This window comes from Amblyraja radiata, chromosome 11 (assembly GCF_010909765.2).
Source record: "Amblyraja radiata isolate CabotCenter1 chromosome 11, sAmbRad1.1.pri, whole genome shotgun sequence".
NCBI lineage: Eukaryota > Metazoa > Chordata > Chondrichthyes > Rajiformes > Rajidae > Amblyraja > Amblyraja radiata.
The window spans coordinates 10331737-10357944 of record NC_045966.1 but is presented as its reverse complement, the minus strand read 5'-3'; the positions used below and the strand labels follow the sequence as shown (position 1 = coordinate 10357944).

General features: G+C 43.2%; 1 protein-coding gene across 1 annotated transcript; it reads right to left on the bottom strand.

Annotated features, from left to right (window-relative positions):
* Positions 1-8224: 8224 nt before the first annotated feature.
* Positions 8225-24539, bottom strand: LOC116978268 (cytochrome P450 2U1). Its single transcript, XM_033029289.1, has 5 exons — positions 24129-24539; positions 16501-17136; positions 10500-10661; positions 9234-9401; positions 8225-8827 (listed from the first exon to the last, which is right to left on the bottom strand). The coding sequence occupies exons 1-5, from the start codon at positions 24514-24516 to the stop codon at positions 8649-8651; spliced, it is 1533 nt and encodes a 510-aa protein (XP_032885180.1). The 5' UTR covers positions 24517-24539; the 3' UTR covers positions 8225-8648.
* Positions 24540-26208: the final 1669 nt, after the last annotated feature.

The following is a 26208-nucleotide window of genomic DNA, read 5'->3' as shown; positions in this document are numbered from 1 at the left end:
GACAGTTACAATTATCCAATTGTTACCCCATTGATATGAGATGAAAAACAGATGCGTTCAGACAGGCAGCTGATCCATTCGACCACATTAACTAGACAGTAAAGCTGAAATTGCCTTTATAATCCTTTCCGCATCTCTACTTCCCAGAGGCTTTTATAACTTAGGTTTGACCTTGCGTGACCATTACCTCCTGAATCACATTGTCTTCTGTCTGATACTTCAAATATTTTAATTAAATGATTTCTCAGAACAGTTTAGTTTAGTTTATAGTTTATTATCGTCACAGTGAAAACCTTTTTTGTTGCGTGCTAGCCAGTCAGTGAAAAGACTACACGTGATTATACATCGGTAGCAAAGAAAGCAAACTCAATGCTAGCATTTATTTCAAGAGGGATGTAATGCTGAGGCTCTATAAGGAGCAGGTAAAGCCGCATTTGGAATATTCTGAGCAATTTTGGGCACCATTTCTGAGGAAGGATATGCTGGCTCTGGAGAGGGTCCAGAGGAGGTTTACAAGAATGATCCTAGGAACGAATAGGTTAACCTCTGGTGAGCGTTTGGCTACACTGGGCCTGTACTCGCTGGAGTTTAGAAGGATGAGGGGTGCCCTTTTGAAACTTACAGCATAGTGAAAGGCTTGGATAGAGTGGATGTGGAGAGGATGTTTCCATTAGTGGGAGAGTATAGGACTTGTCATAGTATCAGAATTAAAGGACGATCTTTTAGGAAGCAGATGAGGAGAATTTTTTTTTTGTCACAGGGTGGTGAATCTGTGGAATTCTTTGCCACAAATGGCTGCAGAGGCCATGTCAGTGGATATTTTTAAGGTAGAGATAGATAGATTCTTGATTAGTACAGGTATCAGAGGTTATGGGGAGAAGGCAGGAGAATGGGGTTAGGAGGGAGAAATAAATCAGCCATGATTGAATGGCAGAGTAGACTTGATGGGCCGAATGGCCTAATTCAGCTCCTATTCCTTATGACTTTATGATTAAAATCAAGCCGTCCACAGTGTACAGATACAGGGTAAAGGGAATAACATTTCTTGCAAGCTACAGTCCAATTAAAGATAGTCCAAAGGTCTCCAATGAGGTAGATAGTAGGTCATGACTGCTCTCTAGTTGGTGATAGGATGATTCAGTTGCCTGATAACAGCTGGGAAGAAACTGTCCCTGAATCTGGAGGCAAGCGATTTCGCACTTCTATACCTCTTGCCTTGTGGTAAGCTCCGGAGTGCTTAGACCGCCGACTCCAACATCGCGGAGCTGTGGTGGCAGGGCTTCCATTTGCAGGCGGCGCTGACTTTAACATCGCGGGGGCCTGGGATCTTTCGCCGAGGTGTTGGATCTCCGTCCAGCTCGGCCTGTGGACTTCGGAAGCCGCGGTCTCCGGTAGAAAGCGGCCGATTCAGAACTCCAAGCCGCTGAGAGTGTTCTTCCAAAGCCGGAGCGCCATCATCCGGCGAGAGGGCCTGAAACATCGGGCCTCCGCTGCGGCGACCTCAATAGGCCCCGACCACGGATGAACATAGAGGAAGAGGACTGAACTTTTATTGCCTTCCCTCACAGTAGAAAACGTTGATTCCGCTGTGGGGCGACGTTCATGTTAAATTCTATAGTGTGTTGTGCTTTTCTTTTAATTTGTATGGCTGTATGGCAACCCAAATTCTTCTATGTACAGCACTTTGGTCAACATGAGTTGTTTTTAAATGGGCTATATAAATAAAATTGATTGCTTGATTGATTGCCTGAGGGGAGTAGAAGGAGTGTCTGGGGTGAGACTGGTCCTTGATTATGCTGCTGGCCTTGCTGAGGCAGCGTGAAGTGTAGATGGAGTCAATGGAAGGGATGTTGGTTTGCGTGATGGTCTGGGCTGCCGTGGACCTGAATTTTATAACACATTTTTCTCGTTTCTGGCCTGCCTGATTTGATATCAGGGTCTGTGGAAGTGATGTGTGGGAAAGAACTGCAGATGCTGGTTTAAATCGAAGGTAGACACAAAATGCTGGATTAACTAAGCGGGACAGGCAGCGTCTCTGGAGAGAAGGAATGGGCGACGTTTCGGGTCAAGACCCTTCTTCAGGGTAGTGGGCGGTACAGAGATAAAATGTAGTCGGAGATTTGTCCGCGGGCAGGAAGAATCACAGAGGGGTTTTCTGTTGAAGTGATATTTTATTGCACAACTGCTGAAAGATCTGCTGATAGCATTTAAACAAAGAACAGAGTGTAAACACAGCAGTCTGAAGAAGGGTTTCGGCCCGAAACGTTGCCTATTTCCATCGCTCCATAGATGCTGCTGCACCCGCTGAGTTTCTCCAGCATTTATGTGTACCACAGAATACATAATATTCTTTTAAACTAGCCAAAAGAATGCTGAGAAACCTAGAGCTGTCAAGAGCACCCCCTTCAGGAAACACGAGTCACAAAATCATAGCACTCAGTCAATATCACTTTTCTATATTGCATTATTTTGTTAGTGCACATTAAAGGAAGTCAGATAATTTTGGCAAGATTTCAGATGACACTGCCATACCCTTTAAGTTACAGTGCCCTCCATAATGTTTGGGACAAAGACCCATCGTTTATTTATTTGCTTCTGGACTCCACGATTTGAGATTTGTAATAGAAAAAATCACATGTGGTTAAAGTGCACATTGTCAGATTTTATTAAAGGACATTTTTATACATTTTGGTTTCACCGTGTAGAAATTACAGCAGTGTTTATACATAGTTCCCCCCATTTCAGGGCACCATAATGTTTGGGACACAACAATGTAATGTAAATGAAAGTAGTCATGTTTAGTATTTTGTTACATATCATTTGCATGCAATGACTGATTGAAGTCTGTGATTCATGGACATCACCAGTCGCTGGGTGTCTTCTCTGGTGATGCTCTGCCAGGCCTGTATTGCAGCCATCTTTAGTTTATGCTTGTTTTGGGGGATAGTCCCCTTCAGTTTTCTCTTCACCATATAAAAGGCATTCGCAATAGGGTTCAGATCAGGTGATTGACTTGGCCACTCAAGAATTGACCATTTTTCTAGCTTTAGAGAGAATTTTTCTGTCATCAGCCATGGAGGTCTTCCTTGGCCTGCCAGTCCCTTTGCGATTAGTAAGCTCACCAGTGCTCTCTTTCTTCTTAATCATGTTCCAAACAGTTGATTTTGGTAAGCCTAAGGTTTGGCTGATGTCTCCAACAGTTTTATTCTTGTTTCTCAGTCTTATAATAACTTATTTGACTTTCATTGGCACAACTTTGGACCTCATGTTGATAAACAGCAATAAAAGTTTCCTAAGGTGATGGAAAGACTGGAGGAAAGACTAGGTGCTGCAAGCTCTCTTTTCCCCCGCATTAAGGAGGCAATTAAACACACCTGAGCAATTACAAACACCTGTGAAGCCATGTGTCCCAAACATTATAGTGCCCTGAAATGGGGGGGACTATGTATAAACACTGCTGTAATTTCTAATTGGTGAAACCAAAATGTATAAAAATGGCCTTTATTAAAATCTGACAATGTGCACTTTAACCACATGTGATTTTTTTCTATTACAAATCTCAAATTGTGAAGTACAGAGGCAAATAAATAAATGACGGGTCCTTGTCCCAAACATTATGGAGGGCACTGTATATGCAAACTCAGATGGGATTCATTCGAGTGCTATGCTTTATTTAATATCATTATCTAAAACCTGTTGACAGTTTTAGTCTGTCTCCTGAGGGGACTGAAAGTTTTAGAAGTCAAGAAGTTGTGCTTCATAAAGTAATTAAATGAAGTAAACCAACTTTCATCCTTAGTAACTGTTTGCTGCTCCACACTGATCATAGTGTCTTGTACATAAAAGATACTTCAACCTACAAAGCATATATAAACTTAAAATGTGGCCTATAATTACTATAAAACTAATTTAAATGGTTATACCTCTTCTTTGAAGAGACATGTGGAAGTCATATTCTTATGAGAAAGATTATATGTTAAAATTAAGTATCAAATATAGCTCCTTTTATGCTTCCTGTGTTTGATGTCTGAAGTTATCCAAATTCTGACCAAATGTACTCTTTGTTACATGGTTTTGTAAATCCACATCCATCAAGACTTGGATTTTGCAAAACGAAAATGAAATCATAAAAAATAGACTTGTGTAGGCAATGAGGAATGCATTGGTTAAAATATTTAAAGGGGGCTCGAGAGAGGGTCAAGAGTGTTTTATTGTCCCGAAACAGAACAATTAAATTCTTACTAGCAGCAGCACTACATATTACTCTGTAAAATCCATAATAAACAGCAAAAAAAAGTTATTTATATTTATCTATTTATAAATATATATATATATATATATATATATAATATATATATATATATATACACAAACAGACAAATAAATGGACAATAGTAGTGCAAAGTCAAAAATGATATCCCCAAGTCTATATAGTTCAGTGCCTATTTGGAGGTTGTCGTGTTTAACAGCTTGATGGTTGCAGGGAAAAAGCTGCTCCTGAACCTGGACATTACAGTTTCCAGGCTCCTGTACCTACTTCCCGATGGCAGGAGTGAAATGAGAGCATGGCCAGGGTGGTGTGGGTCTCAGATGATGCCGGCTGCCTTTTTGAGGCAAGGACTCTCATCTCAACGTAAATAAAGGTTTAATGAATCGTTTTATTAGTGTACAAGATACAAAATGATGATATACCTTCATCCACACATCAACTGGAAACAGTACCATCATGACAGAAATGACATGGATTCATCACACAACTATAAAGTGCATTGAACTCAGTGATAACCAGGTGAACATTTCCCGCCAGTATTTCTTGTGCGTTTTCATCGCAGTGCATTCAACCCTGCGCTTAGCAAACATAGATTCAAGAGCAATGATTGATGCATCAGAAGCTTAAGTGGTGTCTTGCTTTTCACGATTCCTGACGACGGGTGCTGTCTGTACATAGTTTGTACAATCTCCCTGTGACCGCATGCGGTTGCTACGGGTGCACCGGTTTCCTACCACACTCCACAGACGTACAGGTTAGTAGGTTAATTGGCTTCAGTGAATTGTTAATTGTCCCCAGCGTCTGTAGGATAGTGCTAGTGTACGGAGCGATTGCAGGTCGGCGTGGACCGGAGAGCCGAAGGACCTGTTTCCATGATGCATCTCTAATGTCTAAAGAGTATTGTTAAATTAATATTATTATAATTGACATTTGCTAGTCACAAAGACTGAGTTGAGCTACAAAAGGTCACAGAGTGCTGGAGTAACTCAGCAGGTCAGGTAGCATCTCTGGAGAACATGGATGGGTGGCTTTTTGGGTCAGGACCATTCTTCAGACCTCTGTGCTTTCAGCTGCTCTCTGGCTCCACAACCCTCTGTGCCTCCTGACTTAGTTGAAATAATCATTGTGCTACTCGTATTAATATTCACTAACCAGATTTTAGTTTAGTTTAGCTTACAGATACAGCGCGTAAACAGACCCTTCGGCCCACCGAGTCCACGCCGACCAGCGATCCCCGCACATTAACACAATCCTAAACACACTAGGGACAATGTTATACCTATTCCAAGCCAATTAACCTACAAACCTGTACGTCTTTGGAGTGTGGGAGGAACCCAAAGATCTCAGAGAAACCCACGCAGGTCACGGGGAGACCGTACAAACTCCGTACAGACAGCACCCGTGTTGAGGATCTCTGGTGCTGCAAGTGCTATAAGGCAGCAACTCTACCGCTGTGCCACCCCAGATCTACATGTAGATGATGGGTAATTGTTTATGGTATTCTGAAGGCCTTTTGAGATTCACGGTCATATAGCAAATTGAGCTTCTTTGCATTTCAATTTATTTCCAAAAATTACTTTGACTTTGATTATTATTTCAAATGTTAGCAGGGATCAAAACTAAACTCCAGATGCTTCATGAAAGTTAGTTAAAATGGAATCCGAGTACAAATGGACTAACAAACTGATTTTTTAAAATATACTAACTCGCAGGTTTTAAATTAATTCTAGTTTCAGTATCAGTCGATGTTAAAACAGTGACTTTATATAATGGATATAAACAAGGCAGTTGCAGCTGTTAAGGTTGTTTTTGAAATTTCTGTTATGTACTTAATGATGTTTATGGACCAAATTACAGTTTTACACAGCAGAATCCCATTGAAAGCAACTAATTCTAATCCTCTTGAGATTATGAAGTTCTTTGCTGATTTTGGCAATAATAATGATTGAATTCAATGATACTTTATAATTGTATTGGGTAAAATCATGTAGCAGACCTCACCTAGGCAGAACGCAAGTGCCGCCATGTTTTGGCGCTGACAGAGTAGTTATATCAGTAGTTATATCACCAATGAAGATAAGTGAGTCAGTACCTTCAGCAACCATACATGCCCAAGCCATAACACCCCCACCACCGTGTTTCACAGATGAGGTGGTATGCTTTGGATCTCGGGCAGTTCCTTCTCTCCTCCATACTTTGCTCGTGCCATCACTCTGATATAAGTTAACATTCATCTCATCTGTCCCCAAGACCTTTTTCCAGAACTGCAGTTGCTCTTTTAAAACTCTATGACATACAAACTTGCTGACCAATAAGAAAGAGAAGAACAAAGAGAAGGTATTCACAAAAGAAAACAGATTTCTGGAGTAACTTAGTGGGTCAGGCAGCACTCTGTCTAACTGCACTGGTGACTTTGCCTTGGAGTTAAGACAGGAACAAAAGATGTACAGCATGTAGAAACGAGGAACTGCAGATGCTAGTTTACAAGAAAGCACATGGAGCTCTGGAGTAACTCAGTGGGTCAGGCAGTATCCCTGGAGAACATGGATAGGTGACATTTCAGGTGTGGAACCTTCTTCAGACTGATGAAGGGTCCCGACCTGAGATGACATATCCATGTTCTCCAGGGATGCTGCCTGACCCACTGAGTTACTCCAGAGCTTTGTGTGCTTTAAGATAATTATTTTGGTCAGAGCAGAGTGAAAAGAACAACGAGAGAGGCTGGGTGTTGAAGATGGGAGAGAAATACCCTGTACACTAGCACTATACTACACACTGGGGACAATGTACAATTTTTACCAAAGCCAATTAACCTACAAACCTGCACGTCTTTAGAGTGTGGGAGGAAACCCACATGGTCACGGGGTGAACGTACATACTGCGTACAGACAGCATCCATAGTCAGGATGGAACCCGGGTCTCTGGCGCTGTAAGGCAGCAACTCTGCCGCTGCCCCGCTGTGGCGCATCGTTTTTTTTTCTCTTTCTTCTTTTCAGGAGAGAGGAAGAGTATTTCTCTGTGTTCTATGTTCTATCAGGACAACACCAATACTAAATGCAACACACATAGCCTCTGATGCTGCTTAAGCCTGGTATTAATGCAACAATTACTGAAGCTACATTGTTTAAGGCAGCTTTTACAACACCAAATAAGTTCTGCTGCTGCTTCACTTCTTCTGGGAATTAATAAACGGGAAAAAAGATTTATTCCATCTGATCCACATCCTCGCAGAGAAAATACTGGCTACACTTCGGCTCAATATTTACTCGTGGAATGTGACATCCTCCAGCACTGTAAGAAGTAAATCTCGAAAAATGTAATCACTGGACTAATGACCAAGTTTCTTTTGATGCACTGGAGCTGATCGCTGAATGTGTGAAGGTTAACGTCCCTCCCAATCTGAGCAAACTTCCACTGAATTCCGCCAGAAATTTGCATAAGTTATGGCTGCAAATATAGAGAAGTCAAAATGTAGAAACAAGGAACTGATTAATACACAAAAGGACATAGATTCTGGAGTGACTCAGCCCAGTTGAGCCCAGACCAGGTTATGAATTACTTTTCCACTGCACGGAAAAATTAGCATGGTCCTTATGTATCGCCACACGTAATGTGGCCGGTGATATCAGGAATATATTTGCATCTTACTTATCTCGTGGAATGGAAGCAAAACTGTTTAAGTTGCAAGCTGTAAAGCAGCATCCTCATCACGTTCCTGTGGAAGGTCAAGCTTATGCATATTAATAGTGTGCGATGGGCTTAAGGCAATCAAATTGCTCGTTCTTTACAGGAAACCCGCCGACAGAAAACTAATCTCATTGGTGAGTGTGGAGAAGATCTGGAAGCTTCGGGCGAATTGAACTATTCGTGAATTTCTTTCTTTCTTTTTTTTTTGAGCGTGAGAAAATCTGTGATCAGCGTGAGAATTGTGCGAAATGCGTGAGTCTCACGCTCAATGTATGAGTCTCACGCTCAATGTATGAGACTCAAGATAAAGTCTAGTAAAGTCCGATTAAAGAGTGTCCAAGGGGCTCCAAGGAAGTAGACGGTAGCTCAGGACTGCTCTCGGGTTGTTGATAGGATGGTTCAGTTACCTGGGAAGAAGCTGCCCCTGAATCTGGAGGTGTGTGTTTTCACACTTGCCTGATGGGAGAGGGGAGAAGAGGGAGTGACCGGGGTGAGACTGCTCCTTGATTATTCTGGTGGCCATGCCGAGGCAGCGTGAAATGTAGATCGAGTCAACGGAAGATGGTCTGGTCTGTCTCCAGTAGTATCTTCTGTAAGTTATAGTGGACATAATATATACAAAATACTTCAGAGATATCACCTTCCTTCATTGTTGCACCTGGTAAGCCTGCAGGGTGTTCCAGTAAGTAGGTCATCTCTTGACAGGAATGATTTTGAAAGGATGTGGAGATAGAGTGAGGCCGAATCGGCCGGTCATGTTTGGTGCATCTTCAGCTTCAGGAAGTTTGAAGGAAAATGACTGCAGGAGGCTGCTGAAGATGAGGAACAGCTCCATCTTTGCCATCTGCTCTCCCATACAGATCCTTTTGCCTGATCAAAAACAAAACACGTCCAATCAATGCAAAAGCAATCAGAATTGTATCATTTCTCAGCGGCATTCCAGTGACACAGAGCATATGATGGCTCCATTCCCATTACTGCAGATACTTTAATGGCATACGTCTCCTTTCTTAGGTAGACTTGTGGTATCACTAGGGCCCTTATATGATTTCAGTAAAACAGTTCTCCTGGTAGTCATGTCCTCTTGAAATGAAGGCCAAACACCGTTTGCCTTCTGCTTCACTTGCTGCTTCTGCATATTAACGTTCAGAGGTTTGTGCAGGACACACAGAATCTTCCGAGTACACGATCCACTTCCTCCACCGACAAATGATACTGTTCAAATTTAGGGTAAATGTTAAAATTGGAATATTACACTAAAAAAATAAACCCTTACCTATTCCAAAAGGCATAAAAGCTTCATGTTTTACCACATTTCCATCCGCATCCAAGAATCGAGAAGGGTTAAATTCATCAGGTTTCTCCCACATGCTTACATCTCTGTGGACTGACCAGAGATTTGCAATCACAATGCTTCCCTTAGGAATGGTATAACCTTTAAAGTCTGGGAAAAAAGTAAAATAAAAATTATCATACTTTTGAAAAATCTATTTTTCTTTAATTCCAAAATGCCTGTGATCAATCATAAGCTTAGATATCAAAATAGGTTATTTCTGAGTGCCTTTCAATTAATTCCTCTGCTCCACAGCCAGGATTTGAAAACTTAAAACTTTTCTCGATTTCCCAATTCTGATGAAAAGTCTTTAACTTCAAACATTAACTCTGTTTCTCTTTCCAGAGCTCTTGGCTGAGCTGATTTGATTTTATATTATACAACTTTGTTACAGCCTCAAAAGGACACAGTGCTGGAGTAATTCAGTGGGCCAGGCAGCGTCTTTGTTTCTGCCTCGTTAGGTTATGTCAATTAATAATTTTAGTTTATTTTAGAGATACAGCTTGGAAACATGCACATTGAATCCATGCTGACCATCAATCACTTATTTATACCAGTTCTCCGTTATCCCACGTTTGCATTAACTCCCTGCACACTAAGGCCACTTTTTACAGAGGCCAATTAACCTACAAACCCGCACGTCTTGGAATGTGGGGGGAAACCGGAGCATGCGGTGGAAACCCACGCGGTGACAGGGAGAACGTGCTAACTCTACACATTCAACACCTGAGGTCGGGATCGAACCTGAGCCACTGACACTGTGAGGCAGCAGTTCTACCACCTGCACCGCCCTAATGAAAAACTGCAACACACAGATCATCATGTGATTAATAGCCCTGTCCCACTGTACGAGTTAATTCAAGAGCTCTCCCAAGTTTAAAAAAAATCAAACTCCTTGAAGCACATAGAATGTACGTAGCGGTTCTCTTAGCGGCTCGTAGCGCTAACGGCAGGTACTCGGGAAACACGGTAAGCTCGGGAAGACTCGGGAAGATTTTTCAACATGTTGAAAAATGTCCATGAGAGCCCCGAGTACCTATGAGCGGCCATTACCGTAAATCTCCGAGTTAGAATCAGGGCAAACTCGGGAGAACTCTTGAATGAACTCGTACAGTGGGACAGGGCTTTGACTGCATGGAAACTCCAGCAGAAAAGTTGGTTGATCTTCGATAGTTTCTTGTGTAATAACTGTTCATTCAGCACACTCACCTACTGTTTCTGATGCCATGTGCGGAATGGCTAATGGAACAACTGTGGTCATCCGTTGAATTTCCATTATTGTTGCTTCTGTGAATGGCATGTGATGTTTGTCTTTGATGGACGGAGATCTGGACTCACCAACAACAGCCCTGATCTCATTATAAACCTGTTCTGCAAAAAATAGGAATGTCGTTTACAACCAATCCATCCTGCTTTGCATGCTCAGAGATGGTTATGTTAGAGGTTTGTCTTAGAGAATTATGAGCGGGATAAAACTACGGAAAAATTTGTAATTCATGAGCATTGGGATGAATTAAGAGGCAGGTGCTACACAAAATGGCAACTTCCAACAATGAGACAGGCTCTGAAGAACTGATCTGGACATTAGGACATCTATGTTTGATTATTATCTTTGGGCATTTTTGATCTTGTATGGAAATTGAGTAAGTTAGATGTTCTCTTTTCAAAAAGTAAAACTCTAAACATGAACACTGTACATCAGTATAATACAGTAGTTGTATTAATAGGTTTCATTGCTTTCAATGATACAGCATGCCTTCTTCCCTCATTCATCAGTTTACAACTCCGATTCCCCTCAACAATCCTGACAAAGCACCATGCAAATTTTGGACCTAATATATTGGAAGAATAAATTAACTTAACAGTATTCTTGGCATAGCTTTAAAGTTAAACTTCAGTTGGCCTTCAAAAGTCAGTCAAACCTCCCTTCAGCAGTTTCAACAAATATAATTTCTCTCCTAACTCTCAATAATTTCTTTCCCTTCCCATCATAAAATAATTAATCTTCCATCAGTCTTGCAAGATTTGCTGTGCCACGCACCATTTCCTCATTAAGGTACAGTGGCAACGTTTGATCTCTGTTTATTTCAATTTCACAGAGTTTGTGAAGTAAATATCTGACTCACACTTTCACTGTTCCTCTCTTCTTGTGGGAACGATCTTCATTTCAAAATCTGTGCTCCAGAGTCTGTTAACTATTTATGGGTAGCTGATGGGTCATGTTATTCATGTCCCAAGTGCAGTAAATAACCCCTCAGTGCCTGACAGAACTATTAGCAAACAATATTTGACATTTAGTTACCACGTTGGGATAGTTCATTCAAAGAGATGAGGTGCATCTTAAAAGTAGGAAAAATAGGTAAAAGGCTGGGGATGAGAACAATAGAGACTGAATTTCAGAGCTCAAGACCTTGACAGTTAAATACATAGATAGTTAGTCATACAGCATAGAAATGCCAACTCTTCCATACTGACCAAGTAAGCAGGTTCCATTTGCCCTTCCCATCAATGTATCTGTCCAAGTGTATTTTAAATGCCGTTATAGTACTTGCCTCAACTACCTCCTATGGGAGCTCATTCCAAATATTCACCACCATCTGAGTAACAAAAGTTGCCTCTCAAGTTCCTATTTACTCTTTGCCCTCTCATCTTAAATCTATGTCTTCTGGTTCTTGATTCTCATAACCTGAGTAAAAGACAGTGCATTCATCTTATCCATTCTTCTCAAGATTTTTATACACCTCTATAAGATGTTAGTGAAAGGGCAAATAAACTTGAAGATGTTGCAATGACCAGAGCATTACAGATATCTGTGAGAGAGATGTAGAGCTGGAAAATACAAAAATAATGACCAAAAAGGAATCCGCTCCCCGATGGGCCGCTACGGAGACAAGTGGCAGTTCACCCACAGCCCGAGCGGGTGGGCCTGGGGGTCGGTGTCCGTTGGTCCTGACGTCTCCAGCCACCCCCCTGGACAGGAGCTGAGACTGGGAACTGTACCGCCCTTGCCCCCTCCCTCTGCAACTGCAAACAACCCCACTCTCCAGCTCACCTAACCCACCCATCCCCCCCCCCCCCCCCACCTTTCCCTCCCAACCCCAGTCCCGTCCCGACCCCCTGGGAAACTGAAGGGAGCGACTGCCCCGGGGCGACTGGCACTGACCTGCTGGCATCGCCGACGTGAAGACAGTGCAAAGCCCCCGCGCCGGTGCAATGGGCGGGGAGCTGGAGAGGGGAGGGAAGGGGTCACACACATGGCCGGGAAGCAGAGGGGTGTAGGTGGGGGTGGTGACAGATAGGGCCAACAATGAGTGGAGAAAGACAGAAACACCGACGTGCAAAGGAGACCTACAACAGTGCATGATCTCTCTCGCGTTATGGCAGGTGATTGTCGCTGGGAAACTGAAGGGAGCAACAATCTGCTGCTGCCTGCCCGCTGAGTTAAAGAGTTCCCACGGTAGACTCACGATACACTAAGGTAAACGCACGGGCCACTACGTTCTTACAACGAGTTAAAATGTTTCAATTCTTAACCACAAGAGTAAAATTGACTCGTGGAAAATGTTAAACATGTTTGATTTTTTGCAAGAGTCGACAAGTTTCACGAGTACCTGCCGTTAGCGCCACGAGTCTCTAAGTTGTGTCCACGAGTTCCGTACGTTAATCGTACGTTATTACCACGAGTTTTAACTCGGGGTACCTCTTGTGTCAACTCGCAACGTGAGACTCAGCTATTAGATGGACTTTGGAATGAGAATTTTAAAAGCAAGGTACGACGTAACTGTTTAACACCAAGTATGGGATCTGGGACAATGGCAGCAGAGTGTAAAGATCAAGTTCACAGGATAGATCAAAGGAGACTGAAAGTGAAAATTATCAAGTTGATAGAGAACAAAGGTATGGTCGAGGGTTTCAGGTGCAGGTTGGTGAGTCATCATGTGTGGGAAGGAACTGCAGATGCTGGTTTAAACAGAAGATAGGCACAAAATGCTGGAGTAACAGTGAGATAGGCAGCTTCTCTGGAGAGGAGGAATTGGGTGACATTTTGGGTCGAGACCCTTCTTCAAAGTCTGAAACGTCACCCATTCCTCCTGTCCAGAGAAGCTGCCTGTCCCGCTGAGTTACTCCAGCATTTTATGCCTATCTTTGGTGAGTCATCGGTTTGACTGCAGAAAAGTCAATGACACACTGCATATACCTTTGAAGCATCTCTTGACCAAGGTCACAAATAGTGTAGATCTGCCTTAAAATAATTGCCACTGTGAGGGCTGGAGCCGATTGTTAAAAAGCAGCTTTTACTGAAGACGATGACCCTAACTTGCTAAAGAAAAAGCTTAGTCCATATTTGCACTGGTTAATCAAACCTATGTCGACTGAACAATGTACATTTGCTGAAATATAATTCTAGGTCCAGAACTTCAATGCTCTTGCCTTATGCAGTGAGGTTAAGCCACCGTGGCTATTCCAGCACAACATCCACACATCAAACAATGGATGACTTTAACCGCAGACTAAGTACCAACTGCAGCTTTGCAAAGCATGAAAGCTATTGAGTTTTTAGAATTCTTTTAAATATTCAATATATTTGGAAATAATATAAAATTAACTGGACAATTTAAAAAAAGATTACATCATTTCAACCACTTTTAAATAATCAAAAACATTACTGAAAATACAAATAACCAGAAAAGAAACTCGAGCTACTCTCAGTTTAGTTTAGTTTATTGTCACGTGTACCGGGGTATAGAGAGCAGCTTTTGTTGGGTGCTAACCAGTCAGCGGAAAGACAGTACATGATTACAATCGAGCCATCCAGTGTACAAAAGAGTGGAGCGATTGTAAGGTGTGATTGCAGATCCACCTCTGTGACCAGCACACAAAGAGTCACCTGGCTTGGGTGTCATCTTAGACCTTGATTCTTACCGTTGTTCCTCCATTCAAATGAGTGGGCTCAGGGATTCTCATAGACATATATCATATGTGTAGGAAGGAGCTGCAAATGCTGGTTTAAACCGAAGATAGACACAAAATGCTGGAGTAACTCAGCAGGACAGGCAGCATCTTTGGAGAGAAGGAATGGGTGACGTTTCGGGTCAAGACCCTTCTTCAGACTGAGGGTCTGGGAAGAGGGAAACTGGTGGTATGAAAAGTTCCAGAACAAATCACAGCCTGTGCCGATTACTCAAGAAAGGTGGAGATTAGACAGGCTAGATGCAGGAAGATTGTTCCCGATGTTGGGGAAGTCCAGAACAAGGGGTCACAGTTTAAGGATAAAGGGGAAATCTTTTAGGACTGAGATGAGAAAAACATTTTTTACACAGAGAGTGGTGAATCTCTGGAATTCTCTGCCACAGAAGGTAGTTGAGGCCAGTTCATTGGCTATATTTAAGAGGGAGTTAGATGTGGCCCTTGTGGCTAAAGGGATCAGGGGGTATGGAGAGAAGGCAGGTACAGGATACTGAGTTGGATGATCAGCCATGATCATAATGAATGGTGGTGCAGGCTCGAAGGGCTGAATGGCCTACTCCTGCACCTATTTTCTATGTTTCTATGTTTCCACAATGGTCCATTGTTGCCTGTGGAAGAGGTGCAAGTCTGGGTTAAAATGTGCTCATAGAGCCGGAGAACAGGAAGAATCACAGAGGGGAGAGCAACAAGTGAGAGCATTGCAGTAATATCTGTCGGAGAGAGGAGGAGAACTTCTTCAAAGTCGATATACCTTGAAGAGATTTTGCAGTGGAGCAGATCAAATGTGTAGGATGGTTCTGCGGGTTCCCAAAATAGAAGTACGGAGACATTTAACACGCTTGTGTTTTATCACCAGAATGTGCAGCACTGTCAGAAAATCCACCAACATTTCCACCCCAATGGTGTTGCTCTTATTAATATTTAGTTGTAGGAAATGTCTGTTCTAGCAGTACATGACAGGAGACAAGGTGACTAGATGGAGACTGAGAAGGGACTGATATAGAGATGTTGAAATAGAAATGGGAGTTATTACTAGACCTATTAAAATAAATCGACACAAAATGCTGGAGTAACCTTGCCGGTCAGGCAGCATCTCTGGAGAAAAGGAATAGGTGACGTTTCGGGTTGAAACCCTTCAGACTCAGTGAGTTCCTCCAGCACTTTGCTATTTGCTCCAGATTCCAGCATCTTCACCGTTTTACACCTCCTTCATTAGGGTTAGCATTAAGGGCCTGTCCCACTTGGCCGTCATTTACGCGACAGGCCAGTAGCGACTGACACGCGACAGTCGCGCGCGTCATCATGCGTCCGCACAGCCGTCTGGAGCGCATGACATCATTTGAAGATAGACACAAAATGCAGGAGTGACTCAGTGGGACCGGCAGCATCTCTGAAGAGAAGGAATGGATGACGTTTCGGGTCGACTCTTCTTCGGTCTGAAGAAGGATCTCGACCCGAAACGTCACCAATTGCTTCTCTCCCGAGATGCTGCCGGTCCCGCTGAGTTACTCCTGTATTTTGTGTCTATCTCCAATCGTCTTGACCCCGCTCTGGGAGTAGGAGTGACGGCCGTGAGCCCCAGGCCGAGCTTGGCGATCGCATTGCCTGCTTCTGCTGCTGATGGAGGTGAGATGTTGCGCCGCGCCAGGGTGTCCCACTTGGCTGTCATTTACGCGATAGGCCGGTGGCGTGCGAAGATTTTGTGCAGATCGAAATCCTGGAGCGCTGCGCGATACTGCGCACAACTCCACAGTCCTCCATGCCACGCCATGCGTCCGTCCCGCGCTACCCACATGCTACCAGGTCGCGTAAATGGCGTGCAAATGACGGCCAAGTGGGACAGGCCCTTAAGCTTTGCCAACACAGCATTTCTCCCTTTGTTTCACAGATCATTATTTCATCTGTCAGTCTGATGAAGGCGTCCCGACCCGAAACAACACCTATCCGTATTCTTCGCAGGTGCTGCCTGACCCACTGAGTCACTCCAGCGCTGCGTGTCTTTTTAAATCATCATTTCAACCTTTGAGAACAGACGATGGGAAAGCTTTTATGCGTTAAAAAATATAAACGTTTCACTTGGCTGAGACAATCCTAATCAATGAAATTTTGTTGCTTAATTATACAATCCAATATCCATAGCAGGGATATTGTTTTTTGTCATGTGCATACAACATCATCCTTCCACCTAAATATTTACAATATTGCTACAATTACTCCATTGTTAAACATGGTTGATCAGTACCTTGAACTCCTGGATACGATGCCATTATTAGAATAGCCCACAGCAAAGTGTTCGATGTTGTATCAGTCCCCGCTACAAAGAGATCACTAATTATGTAAAATAAATAATCTTCACTGAAGTTCGTGTCTTGGTTTCTTTGCATTTCACAGTCTACTTCTTTCAGGTAAAAATCAATAAAATCACGTGGGTTTTCAGGGTCCAAAGTCTTTCGGTGAGCAGCTATGATATTTTTCAGGAAAGATGTGACATCCTTTACTGTTTGGGAAAATTCCTTGAAAGGCCCAAAAGGTAAATACTGAAGGAAGGGAAATACATTGATGAGTATTGCAGGACTGTTTGATGCTAGCTTCATTCCTCGAGCAATTTGATGCAAAACGATTCTAAACTCCTCATCTTCATAGTCAAACCGTTTACCAAGGCACATGGAGCAGATTATGTTTGACACGGCATTGTTTATGATGTGGAAAGGAGAAAACGCTGTCCCCTCTGCGTCGTAAAGCTCTGACTTCACAAATTGCAGTTCCTCAAGGATTTTAGGCTCGAGATCAAGTTTCCCAAAACCGAAATGCCTCAGAGTCGAGAGAGAAAACTTTCTTTGCTCCTTCCAGACCAAACCATATGGCGCAAAGACTATACCTGAAAATAAACACAGATGTTAATTCATGCTTTACTTTAAGGAGCACTTACATTCCCCTAAATAGTTCACCATGTTAAGACAATTTTGTAATCATATGTTAAACAGCAAGAGGAAGTATCACCCAGTTGTATTTTAGAAAACTATTGTTTTAATGGAAGTTTGTGAACTAAATCAGGGTGCATCACAACTTCTATCCATGCTAGTACCTTGCCTCTAATACCATGGACTCCTATCTTGTTCAGCAGCCTCACGTGTGGCATCTTAAAAGTCTTCTGTAAATCAAACAACTCTCCTTTGTCTATACTGCTTGTTACCTGCTCAAAAAAGTCCAACAGATTTGCCAGGCAAGATCTTCCCTTAACAAAACCGTGTTGACTTAGGCCTATTTTACCATGTGCTTCCGGTACCCCAAAACCTCATCTTTAATAATGGACTCTAAATTTTTAACAACCACAGAACCACAGACTAACTGGCCTACATTTCATTTTCTTTACCTCACTCCCCCCTTAAAACAGTTGAATAACATTTTCCCATTTTCCAGTCCTCTGGAACCATTCCTGACTCTAGTGATTCTTGAAAGATCACCTCTAATGCTGCCACAATCTCTACAGCTACCTCTTTAAAAATCCTGGGGTGAAGTCCATTGGGTCCAGGTGTCTTATCCATCTTCAAACCTTTCAGCTCCCCAAGCACCTTCTCCTCAGTAACAGAGACTACACTCACTTCTGCCCCCTGACTCTCTTGAAGATGTCTGCAGCCCCATCTATGCTAGTCCCACCTGCCTGCCTGCCTGCGTTTGGCCTGTATCCCTCTAAACCTTTCCTATTCATGTACCTATCCAAATGTCTTTGAAATGTTATAGCAACTGCCTCAACTACCTTCTCTGGCAACTCATCCATCACCCTGTGTGTGAAAATAAGTTGCCCTTCAGGTTCCTACTAAATATTTCCCCTCTCACCTTAAACCTATGTACTCTGGTTCTTGATTCCCCCACAAGGAATATATGGGTTGTACATAAATCAGGCATTTGTAATCTGGGTAGGACCTACACTTCAGGCTTACTAGATGTACTGTACCTCATGATAGGTCTGAAACCTGAAATATCAATTCTCTCGCCACCGAGGCTGTACTTCCTCGCTGGGATTGCCGAATTATCCCAGCGTTATTTAACTACACTTTCACAGCTGATTGGCTTGAGAAATATAGTCTTTGATCCTGAGAAAGATCGCTGGGCAATTGGACGAAGAACTGTCACATCTAACATTACAGCATCCCCTAAGAAGTGTAAAGAAGTTTGAGCCAAAAGTACATAATCAAGGACTTGCCACACTCTCCACAAATAGCAGCGAGGACTTTGATTTGTACGAAACTCATCCTACTTATGAAATGAATGTTTTTGTTTGAAATATAAATTGGAAGAACCCTCAGGAAAGTTACAGGAATTTGACCCCACTCCATTGAGTTGATGCACCAAGTGTTGCCACCATGAGACAATTATACAGAGCATCACTTTGTTTTCCAAAAGGCAAGACCAAGTGCAGACTGAGCGATCGTTTCGCTGAACACTTACGTTCAGTCCGCCTTGGCCTACGCGATCTCCCGGTTGCCAAACATTTTAACTCATCTTCCCATTCCCACACTGACCTTTCCGTCCTGGGTCTCCTCCACTGTCAGAGTGAGGCCACATGCAAATTGGAGACACAGCACCTCATATTTTGCTTGGGCAGCTTACAACCCAGCAGTATGGATGCTCATTTATCGAATTTCAGGGAACCCCTTCATTCCCATTTCTTTCCCCCCCCCCACCCCTCCACCCCCAACCCTGGTCGTCCTACTAGTTCCACGGTTCACAACCTTGTATCCCTTCATTATCACCTCTTCCCCAGCCAACAATGAGCCATTATGGGCTCCACCCTTCCTTGGTCATCTGTTGCCAGCCCTGCTTTGTTTTGGCCTTTTCTAATCTCCAGTTCCATCCCCTCTACTTTCAGTTTGAAAAAGGGTCCCGACCCGAAACGCCATCCATCCTTTTCCTCCAGAGATGCTGCATGACCTGCTGAGTTACTCCAGCACTTTGTGTCTATCTTCGGTATAAACCAGTATCTGCAGTTCCTTTCTACACTTCATTTTCCAATATCTTTGAAAGATCACCACATTTTCAATCTATCACAATTCCTCATTTGATCAAGGCCACATGCATACTTTCCACAATATCTTTCTAACCATGAAGGAAAGCTAGCCTCCATTGGAAACCACACTCAGCAACTATCTAAACAGTGACATTGCTCATGACTTGTATGTCTACGACATGGGGCAACAGCTCCAGCTATGACTGGAATCTGCCCCCGCAATACTGCGAAACTTCTTTGAACTACCATTACATCGTCATTACAGGATAAAGTTTCACAAGAAATTGATTCTAATCTACTCTGTAAATTACCCAGAAATTTTACACGACTGTAACATTTATCAATTTTGATTTTTTAATGGAATCAGTGAAGACACTGAAGTGAGAAGTGTATGAGGGGAACAATTTGTTTCCCTTCAGGTATTCGTTGGGTGGCTACCGGAGTTTTGTTTTCCTTTTTTACATTTTGGACATATTTTTTTTGCTTGGGGAAGGGGTTTTTGCTTATTTTTATTCCTTTATGATCCTTTCTTGTGCTGTTGCCTACCACTCAGCTTTTCAAGCTAACAGTGGTCATTGTTGTCACACCTTATGGAATTTTATTTATTTGAAGTAACGTATTTGAAGCATTGCGTTTCTTCTGCTAGAACCAATGATAATCGTTTCTGAATTGGCATACGAACTGCATTCCAGATTCTCTTTTAGAACCATACAGCACGGAAATAGGCCCTTCGACCCAACTTGTCCATGCCGATCAAGATGTCCCATTTGAACGCATTTGGCCCAAATATCCTTCTAAACCGTCCCTATCCACGTACCATGCTTTCCTTTCAGAACTTTCAAGAGGTGGGGTACTAAAATGGTTCCCATGTGCGTGATTGTTCTTTCGAGTTTCTGTCTTTCCCAGTCAGGATATCTTTGCCTTTCACCCTACAAGGCTACAACTGTGATTGGAACTTAAACATTTCCAATAATAAATAATATCATTTATAACTTAAATTTTATCTTCAAATCTTTTGCTACGTTATCTGTAAAGTAAGCACTGAAGAGCAATTATCTGTAAAAAATAATAATTCACAAACAACTAGCAGGAATATTTTTTAAATAATTTATTTTGTGGAGTCGCTAGCAGCCTAGTCTGTGGATTGCTAAAGGTTGTTTGCATGAGGAAACTCATTTATACTTTTGCTTTTGACAATTTTTTTTTTGGAATGTGGAATGATGAACAAAATTAATTTCATTAAAATTGTGTCAAATAAAAGTAGGATAAAATTCTCCAAATAAGGACAAATATTGTTTTTCTCCAATTAGAAAACCTGCTAATGATATCCAGAGAATGTGCAGATTTAGAAGTGAAAAAGATAAATTGATTTTTTTTCTGTGAAATTCACCTCTACGTGCATTATAGTCTAACATATCTCCTCCACACATGATGGCAAGAATTTAGCATATCCTCATTCGGGCAAGTGTTCACATCCAACTTTACAGGCACCCTTGTGCCTTTTATAGGCCATCTACAATGATTTAATTTGGTCATTTATGCAAAAGAGCAAGTGTGACAATTTATAGAACTAGTACAGTATCTCCTTGGAATGCAGGAGGATGAGGAGTGATCTTATAGAGGTGTACAAAATCATGAGAGGAATATGAGAGTTCATGCCCAGAATAGGGGAATCAAGAACCAGAGGGACATAGGTTTAAGATGAGGGGGAAAGACTTAATAGAAACCTGAGGGGCAACTTTTTTTACACAAAGAGGTGTAGGAATATAGAATGAGCCACCAGAGGAGGTTGTTGTGGCAGGTACTATCACAATATTTAAAAACATTTGGATAGGTACATGGATTGGCTAGGTTTAGAGGGATATGGTCAGGTGGGATTAGTATAGATGGGGCATGTTGGTTGGTGTGGGCAATTTGGGCCAAAGGGCCTGTTTCCACGCTGTATGAATATATCTAGTCAATTTAAAATTGAGATATTTAAAAGACACAAAAATTGTTTTAAATCACCTAAATTAAAGAATACCTGATTCACTGCCAATGCTTTGCACAGAAATTCTCAAACACATGCCTTTTTGCATCTGGAAGTCAATGAAATCAAGCGCACATGGAGATTAACATCTGCTAAATTTCTTTCAATCTTGTCTTGTTAATATAATCACTATTCCTTCATTGACATTAGGCCAAATTTCCCCTGTGCAGCAGCATCTAGAAAGCAACTTTGATCAGCACAATAGCAGTTCTGGAAATGTGCTCATCATCACTTTCTCATGGGGAATTCAAGGGTGGTATTAATGGTAGACACAAGGAACAGCAGGTGCTGCAATCGCATGTAGAACACAAAGTGCTGGAGTAATTCAGCAGGTCAGGCAGCATCGCTAGAGGGAATGAATAGCAGACAGTCTTGGTCAAGACCCTTCTTCAGAGCCCAAAGACCAGAAATGCCACCTATCCGTGTCCTCCAGAGATGCTGCCTTACTTGTTGAGTTACCACAGCACTTTGTGTTCTACGTGGTATTAATGGTAGCCTTGCCGGTGATACAATTATTCCTCCAGCACACACATTTCCGAATCAGTTCCGATACTGTCAACCTCAAACACCATCAAACCAATTGGTACATTCATCCACTGGCACTCTATAATTGATTTATAAATTGACATCCCTTCACAATATCTCTATTCCCTTTAACCTGCTTATACAATGACATCCATTAACGTTCTCTTTAACCACATGGTAATCTGTCATAAACTGGCACTTCATCTGGATATCATTGTGATATTGCATCTAGCTGGGTAGCACACTGCCAAAGTTTAGCACTAATAGTCTAGAATAGTTTCATCCATAGCACACTTTTTTTTTAAACTATTCAATACGCTATTTACTAATTAAGAGCAAGATTAATCCAAATGGCATTATAGCTGGTAATAGCTGGTCTGATTTTAACCTCAACTCAGCATTCTCCTATATCTTGATAATCTCATCACCTTGTTGATCAATTATCTGCTTTTGCTTGAAGAAGAGTTCCAAGTACTCGGAACCCTTTTAAACATTTGGTATTCTGACATGAATACTAGGATTATCATAATACTAGTATTATGACTAGTGTGGATGGGACATGTTGGACGGTGTGGGCAGGTTGGGCCGAAGGGCCTGTTTCCAAGCTATATGACTCTATGAACAGGCACTTATCTTTGTTAACAATCATCGCAGTGATGCAGCTTTTGGTGAAGCAGCCTTTTTCAATAACGCCCCAAGTTGTGGAATACCCTAGCCAGGGCTATGACAGACATCCACTCAGTTTACATTTTTAAATGGCATCTAAAAATTTATCTTTTTAATCAAGTTTTTAACTGACTTTCCGTTGTCCTTTTGCACTCTCAATTTTATATTTTATATTTTTTATACAAATATGTGCTTTTTATGTTATTAACTGCCTATGTCCTTACTGTTTTTAATTTGATTTTTGTTTAGACCTGGTTTTTTTTGTGGCAAGCACTTTGGGTTGCATTCAATTGGCATTGGTTCACCAGACTGATTCCTGGGATGTCAGGACTTTCATATGAAGAAAAACTGGATAGACTCGGCTTGTACTCGCTAGAATTTAGAAGATTGAGGGGGGATCTTATAGAAACTTACAAAATTCTTAAGGGGTTGGACAGGCTAGATGCAGGAAGATTATTCCCGATGTTGTGGAAGTCCAGAACAAGGGGTTTAAGGATAAGGGGGAAGTCTTTTAGGACCGAGATGAGAAAATCATTTTTTACACAGAGAGTGGGAATCTGAGGAATTCTCTGCCACAGAAGGTAGTTGAGGCCAGTTCATTGGCTATATTTAAGAGGGAGTTAGATGTGGCCCTTGTGGCTAAAGGGATCAGAGGGTATGGAGAGAAGGCAGGTACAGGATACTGAGTTGGATGATCAGCCATGATCATATTGAATGGCGGTGCAGGCTCGAGGGGCCGAATGACCTACTCCTGCACCTATTTTCTATGTTTCTATGTAAGAAAAGTGCTATACAAATAAAGTTATGATTATTATTATTTTACTGATTAATACAAACTAATCTCCTGGATCTCTTAAACTGGTTGGTATCCTGACATCCACAAACATTCTCTTTAAACAATTGCACACTCTCACTTGCTAAAACTCTCCTTCGCCAGTATACTGTGACAGCGTACTCTTCACTTTGTAACTATTTTGCACACCATTCTCCAGTGCCACTGTCTTTAGCCGATTGCTACACTGTCACATATCAACAATATACTGTCACCTACTGGCATGGTCTGTTACGACTGTAATTGTCATCTGTTGACACACACATTAATTGAATAATAAAACATCACTGGCTTTCAATGAATGGTACCCTGCCACTCATTGACATGCTCTTGAACTAGATGTTACTCCCATCACCCACTGGCACACTATTTTAATGAGAAGGTATAATGTTACTTATGTACGCTCTTTTAACCAGAAAGGATACTATCACCTTCCAGCACTATTTACAAGGGATACTATCACCTATGGCGCACTTTTAACAAGGTAGTAACTGAATGTAGCTCTTTAACCAGATGATTATCACCCATCAGCATCATCACTCTTGAACCATTTGGCATCTATTGGCATCTTTTTCTCTCTTGTTTATTATATTGTTTACAATGTACTATGTTTACATATTCTGTTGTGCTGCTGCAAGTAAGAATGTCATTGTTCTATTTGAGACATATGACAATAAATCACTCTTGACTCTTCTCCAGAGATGCTGCGTGTCCCGCTGAGTTACTGCAGCACTTTGTGCCTATCTATTCACTGTACCTCGGTAGATGTGACAATACATTTGACCCTTCCTCAGACTAAGGCTCTCTAACCTTTGCGCTGAGTTATGATGGTGACGAGGGGGATGGTCGGCCGGTCGGAGAAGACGTCGGCTCTGCGCTGCAGGGCGTCCCTGACCGTCTGGAAGCCGCTGAGCACCACCAGGAGGCGGCTGCCCAGCCACAGGCTGCACACGCTGCCGTGGGCCCGGCCCAGGGCGTCCAGCAGCAGGTGCGGGGGCAGGCGAGGGTCCAGGCCCAGGTCTAGGCCTAGTCCCAGTCCCAGCACGGCCCACCACCGCCTCGGCCCGCCAGGGGGAAGCTTGCAGCCGCCCCCAGCCCGGCGCTTGAGCAGGTAGCGGGTGAGCAGGAGCACGGCGACGGCGGCGAGGAGGAGGTGGGAGGAGGAGGAGGAGGAACAGCCGGTGTCCAGGGCCGCCATCTTGGGCCCGCCATGACGTCAGCGGCCGGGGTTGGGCCTTCACAGTGGGAGACGCTCCAGATGTGGAGGGGGGGGGGGGCAGACAGATGTTGGGGGAAGACAGGTGTTTGAGGCAGCTGTTGGGGCAGAAACAGGTGTTTGAGGCAGCTATTGGGGCAGAAACAGGTGTTTGAGGCAGCTATTGGGGCAGACAGATGTTGGGGGCAGAGACAGGTGTTTGAGGCAGCTGTGTTCAAAAGGGAACTGCAGATGCTGGAATATCGAAGGTACACAAAATTGCTGGGGAAACTCAGCGGGTGCAGCAGCATCTATGGAGCGAAGGAAATATGGAGCGATGGAGTCTGAAGAAGGGTTTCGGCCCGAAACGTCGCCTATTTCCTTCGCTCCATAGATGCTGCTGCACCCGCTGAGTTTCCCCAGCAATTTTGTGTACCTCCTGTTTGAGGCAGCTGTTGGGGCAGACAGATGTTGGGGGCAGAGACAGGTGTTTGAGGCAGCTGTTGGGGCAGAAACAGATGTTGGGGGCAGAGACAGGTGTTTGAGGCAGCTGTTGGGGCAGAAACAGATGTTGGGGGCAGAGACAGGTGTTTGAGGCAGCTGTTGGGGCAGAAACAGATGTTGGGGGCAGAGACAGGTGTTTGAGGCAGCTGTTGGGGCAGAAACAGATGTTGGGGGCAGAGACAGGTGTTTGAGGCAGCTGTTGGGGCAGAAACAGATGTTGGGGGCAGAGACAGGTGTTTGAGGCAGCTGTTGGGGCAGAAACAGATGTTGGGGCAGTTTCAGGGCAGATACAGCTGTTGAGGGGCAGTTACAGTTGGAGGGCAGAGACTGAAGTTTTCAAGAGAGAGTTAGATTTAGCTCTAAGGGCGAAAGGAATCAAGGGATATGGGGAAAAAGCAGGAACGGGGAACTGATTTTGGATGATCAGTCATGATCATATTGAATGGCGGTGCTGGCTCGAAGGGCCGAATGACCTACTCCTGCACCTATTTTCCGCCCGAAACGTTGCCTATTTCCTTCGCTCCATAGATGCTGCTGCACCCGCTGAGTTTCTCCAGCATTTTTGTGTACCTCCTATTTTTCAATGTTTCTATCTTGCTGGACAACAGCTGGGGGGACTAGCAGCTATTGGCGGGGGAAGAAACAGATGTTGATGGCCAGTGGCCACTGGGGTAGAGGGGCTGACACAGCTGTTGAAGGGCTAACACAGCTGTTGAGGGGCAGATACAGTTGTTCAGAGCCAGATACAACTGTAGGGGGCAGATACAGCTGTGGGAAGGGGGGAGGCAGATATAACAGTTGTGAGGGAGATAGCTGTTGGGAGGGAGAAAGATGTTGGGGACAGAAACAGAGGTAGAGTGAAACAGAAGCACAGCTGTCCAGGCAGCAGGTGGAAGGGAAGTAGCAGCTGTTGAGGGGGAGAAATAGAAACACAGCGGGCTGTTCAGCAGCATGGTGAGAACAGCTGGGGAAGAAATAGAAACACCTGGCTGAACAGTAGCTGGGGGGCAGTAGCAGGTGGGTGAGGGGGATGGAGATACAGATGTTTGGAGCCAGCAGCAACTTGTGGAGCAGTAGCAACTGTTTGGGGAAGGTACAGGTAACAGAGAAAATCAGAAGCAAACCCAGCTGGGCAGCAGCTGTTGGGGAGCAGAAAGAAGCATAGCTGGCCGGACAGCATCTGTTGGTAGA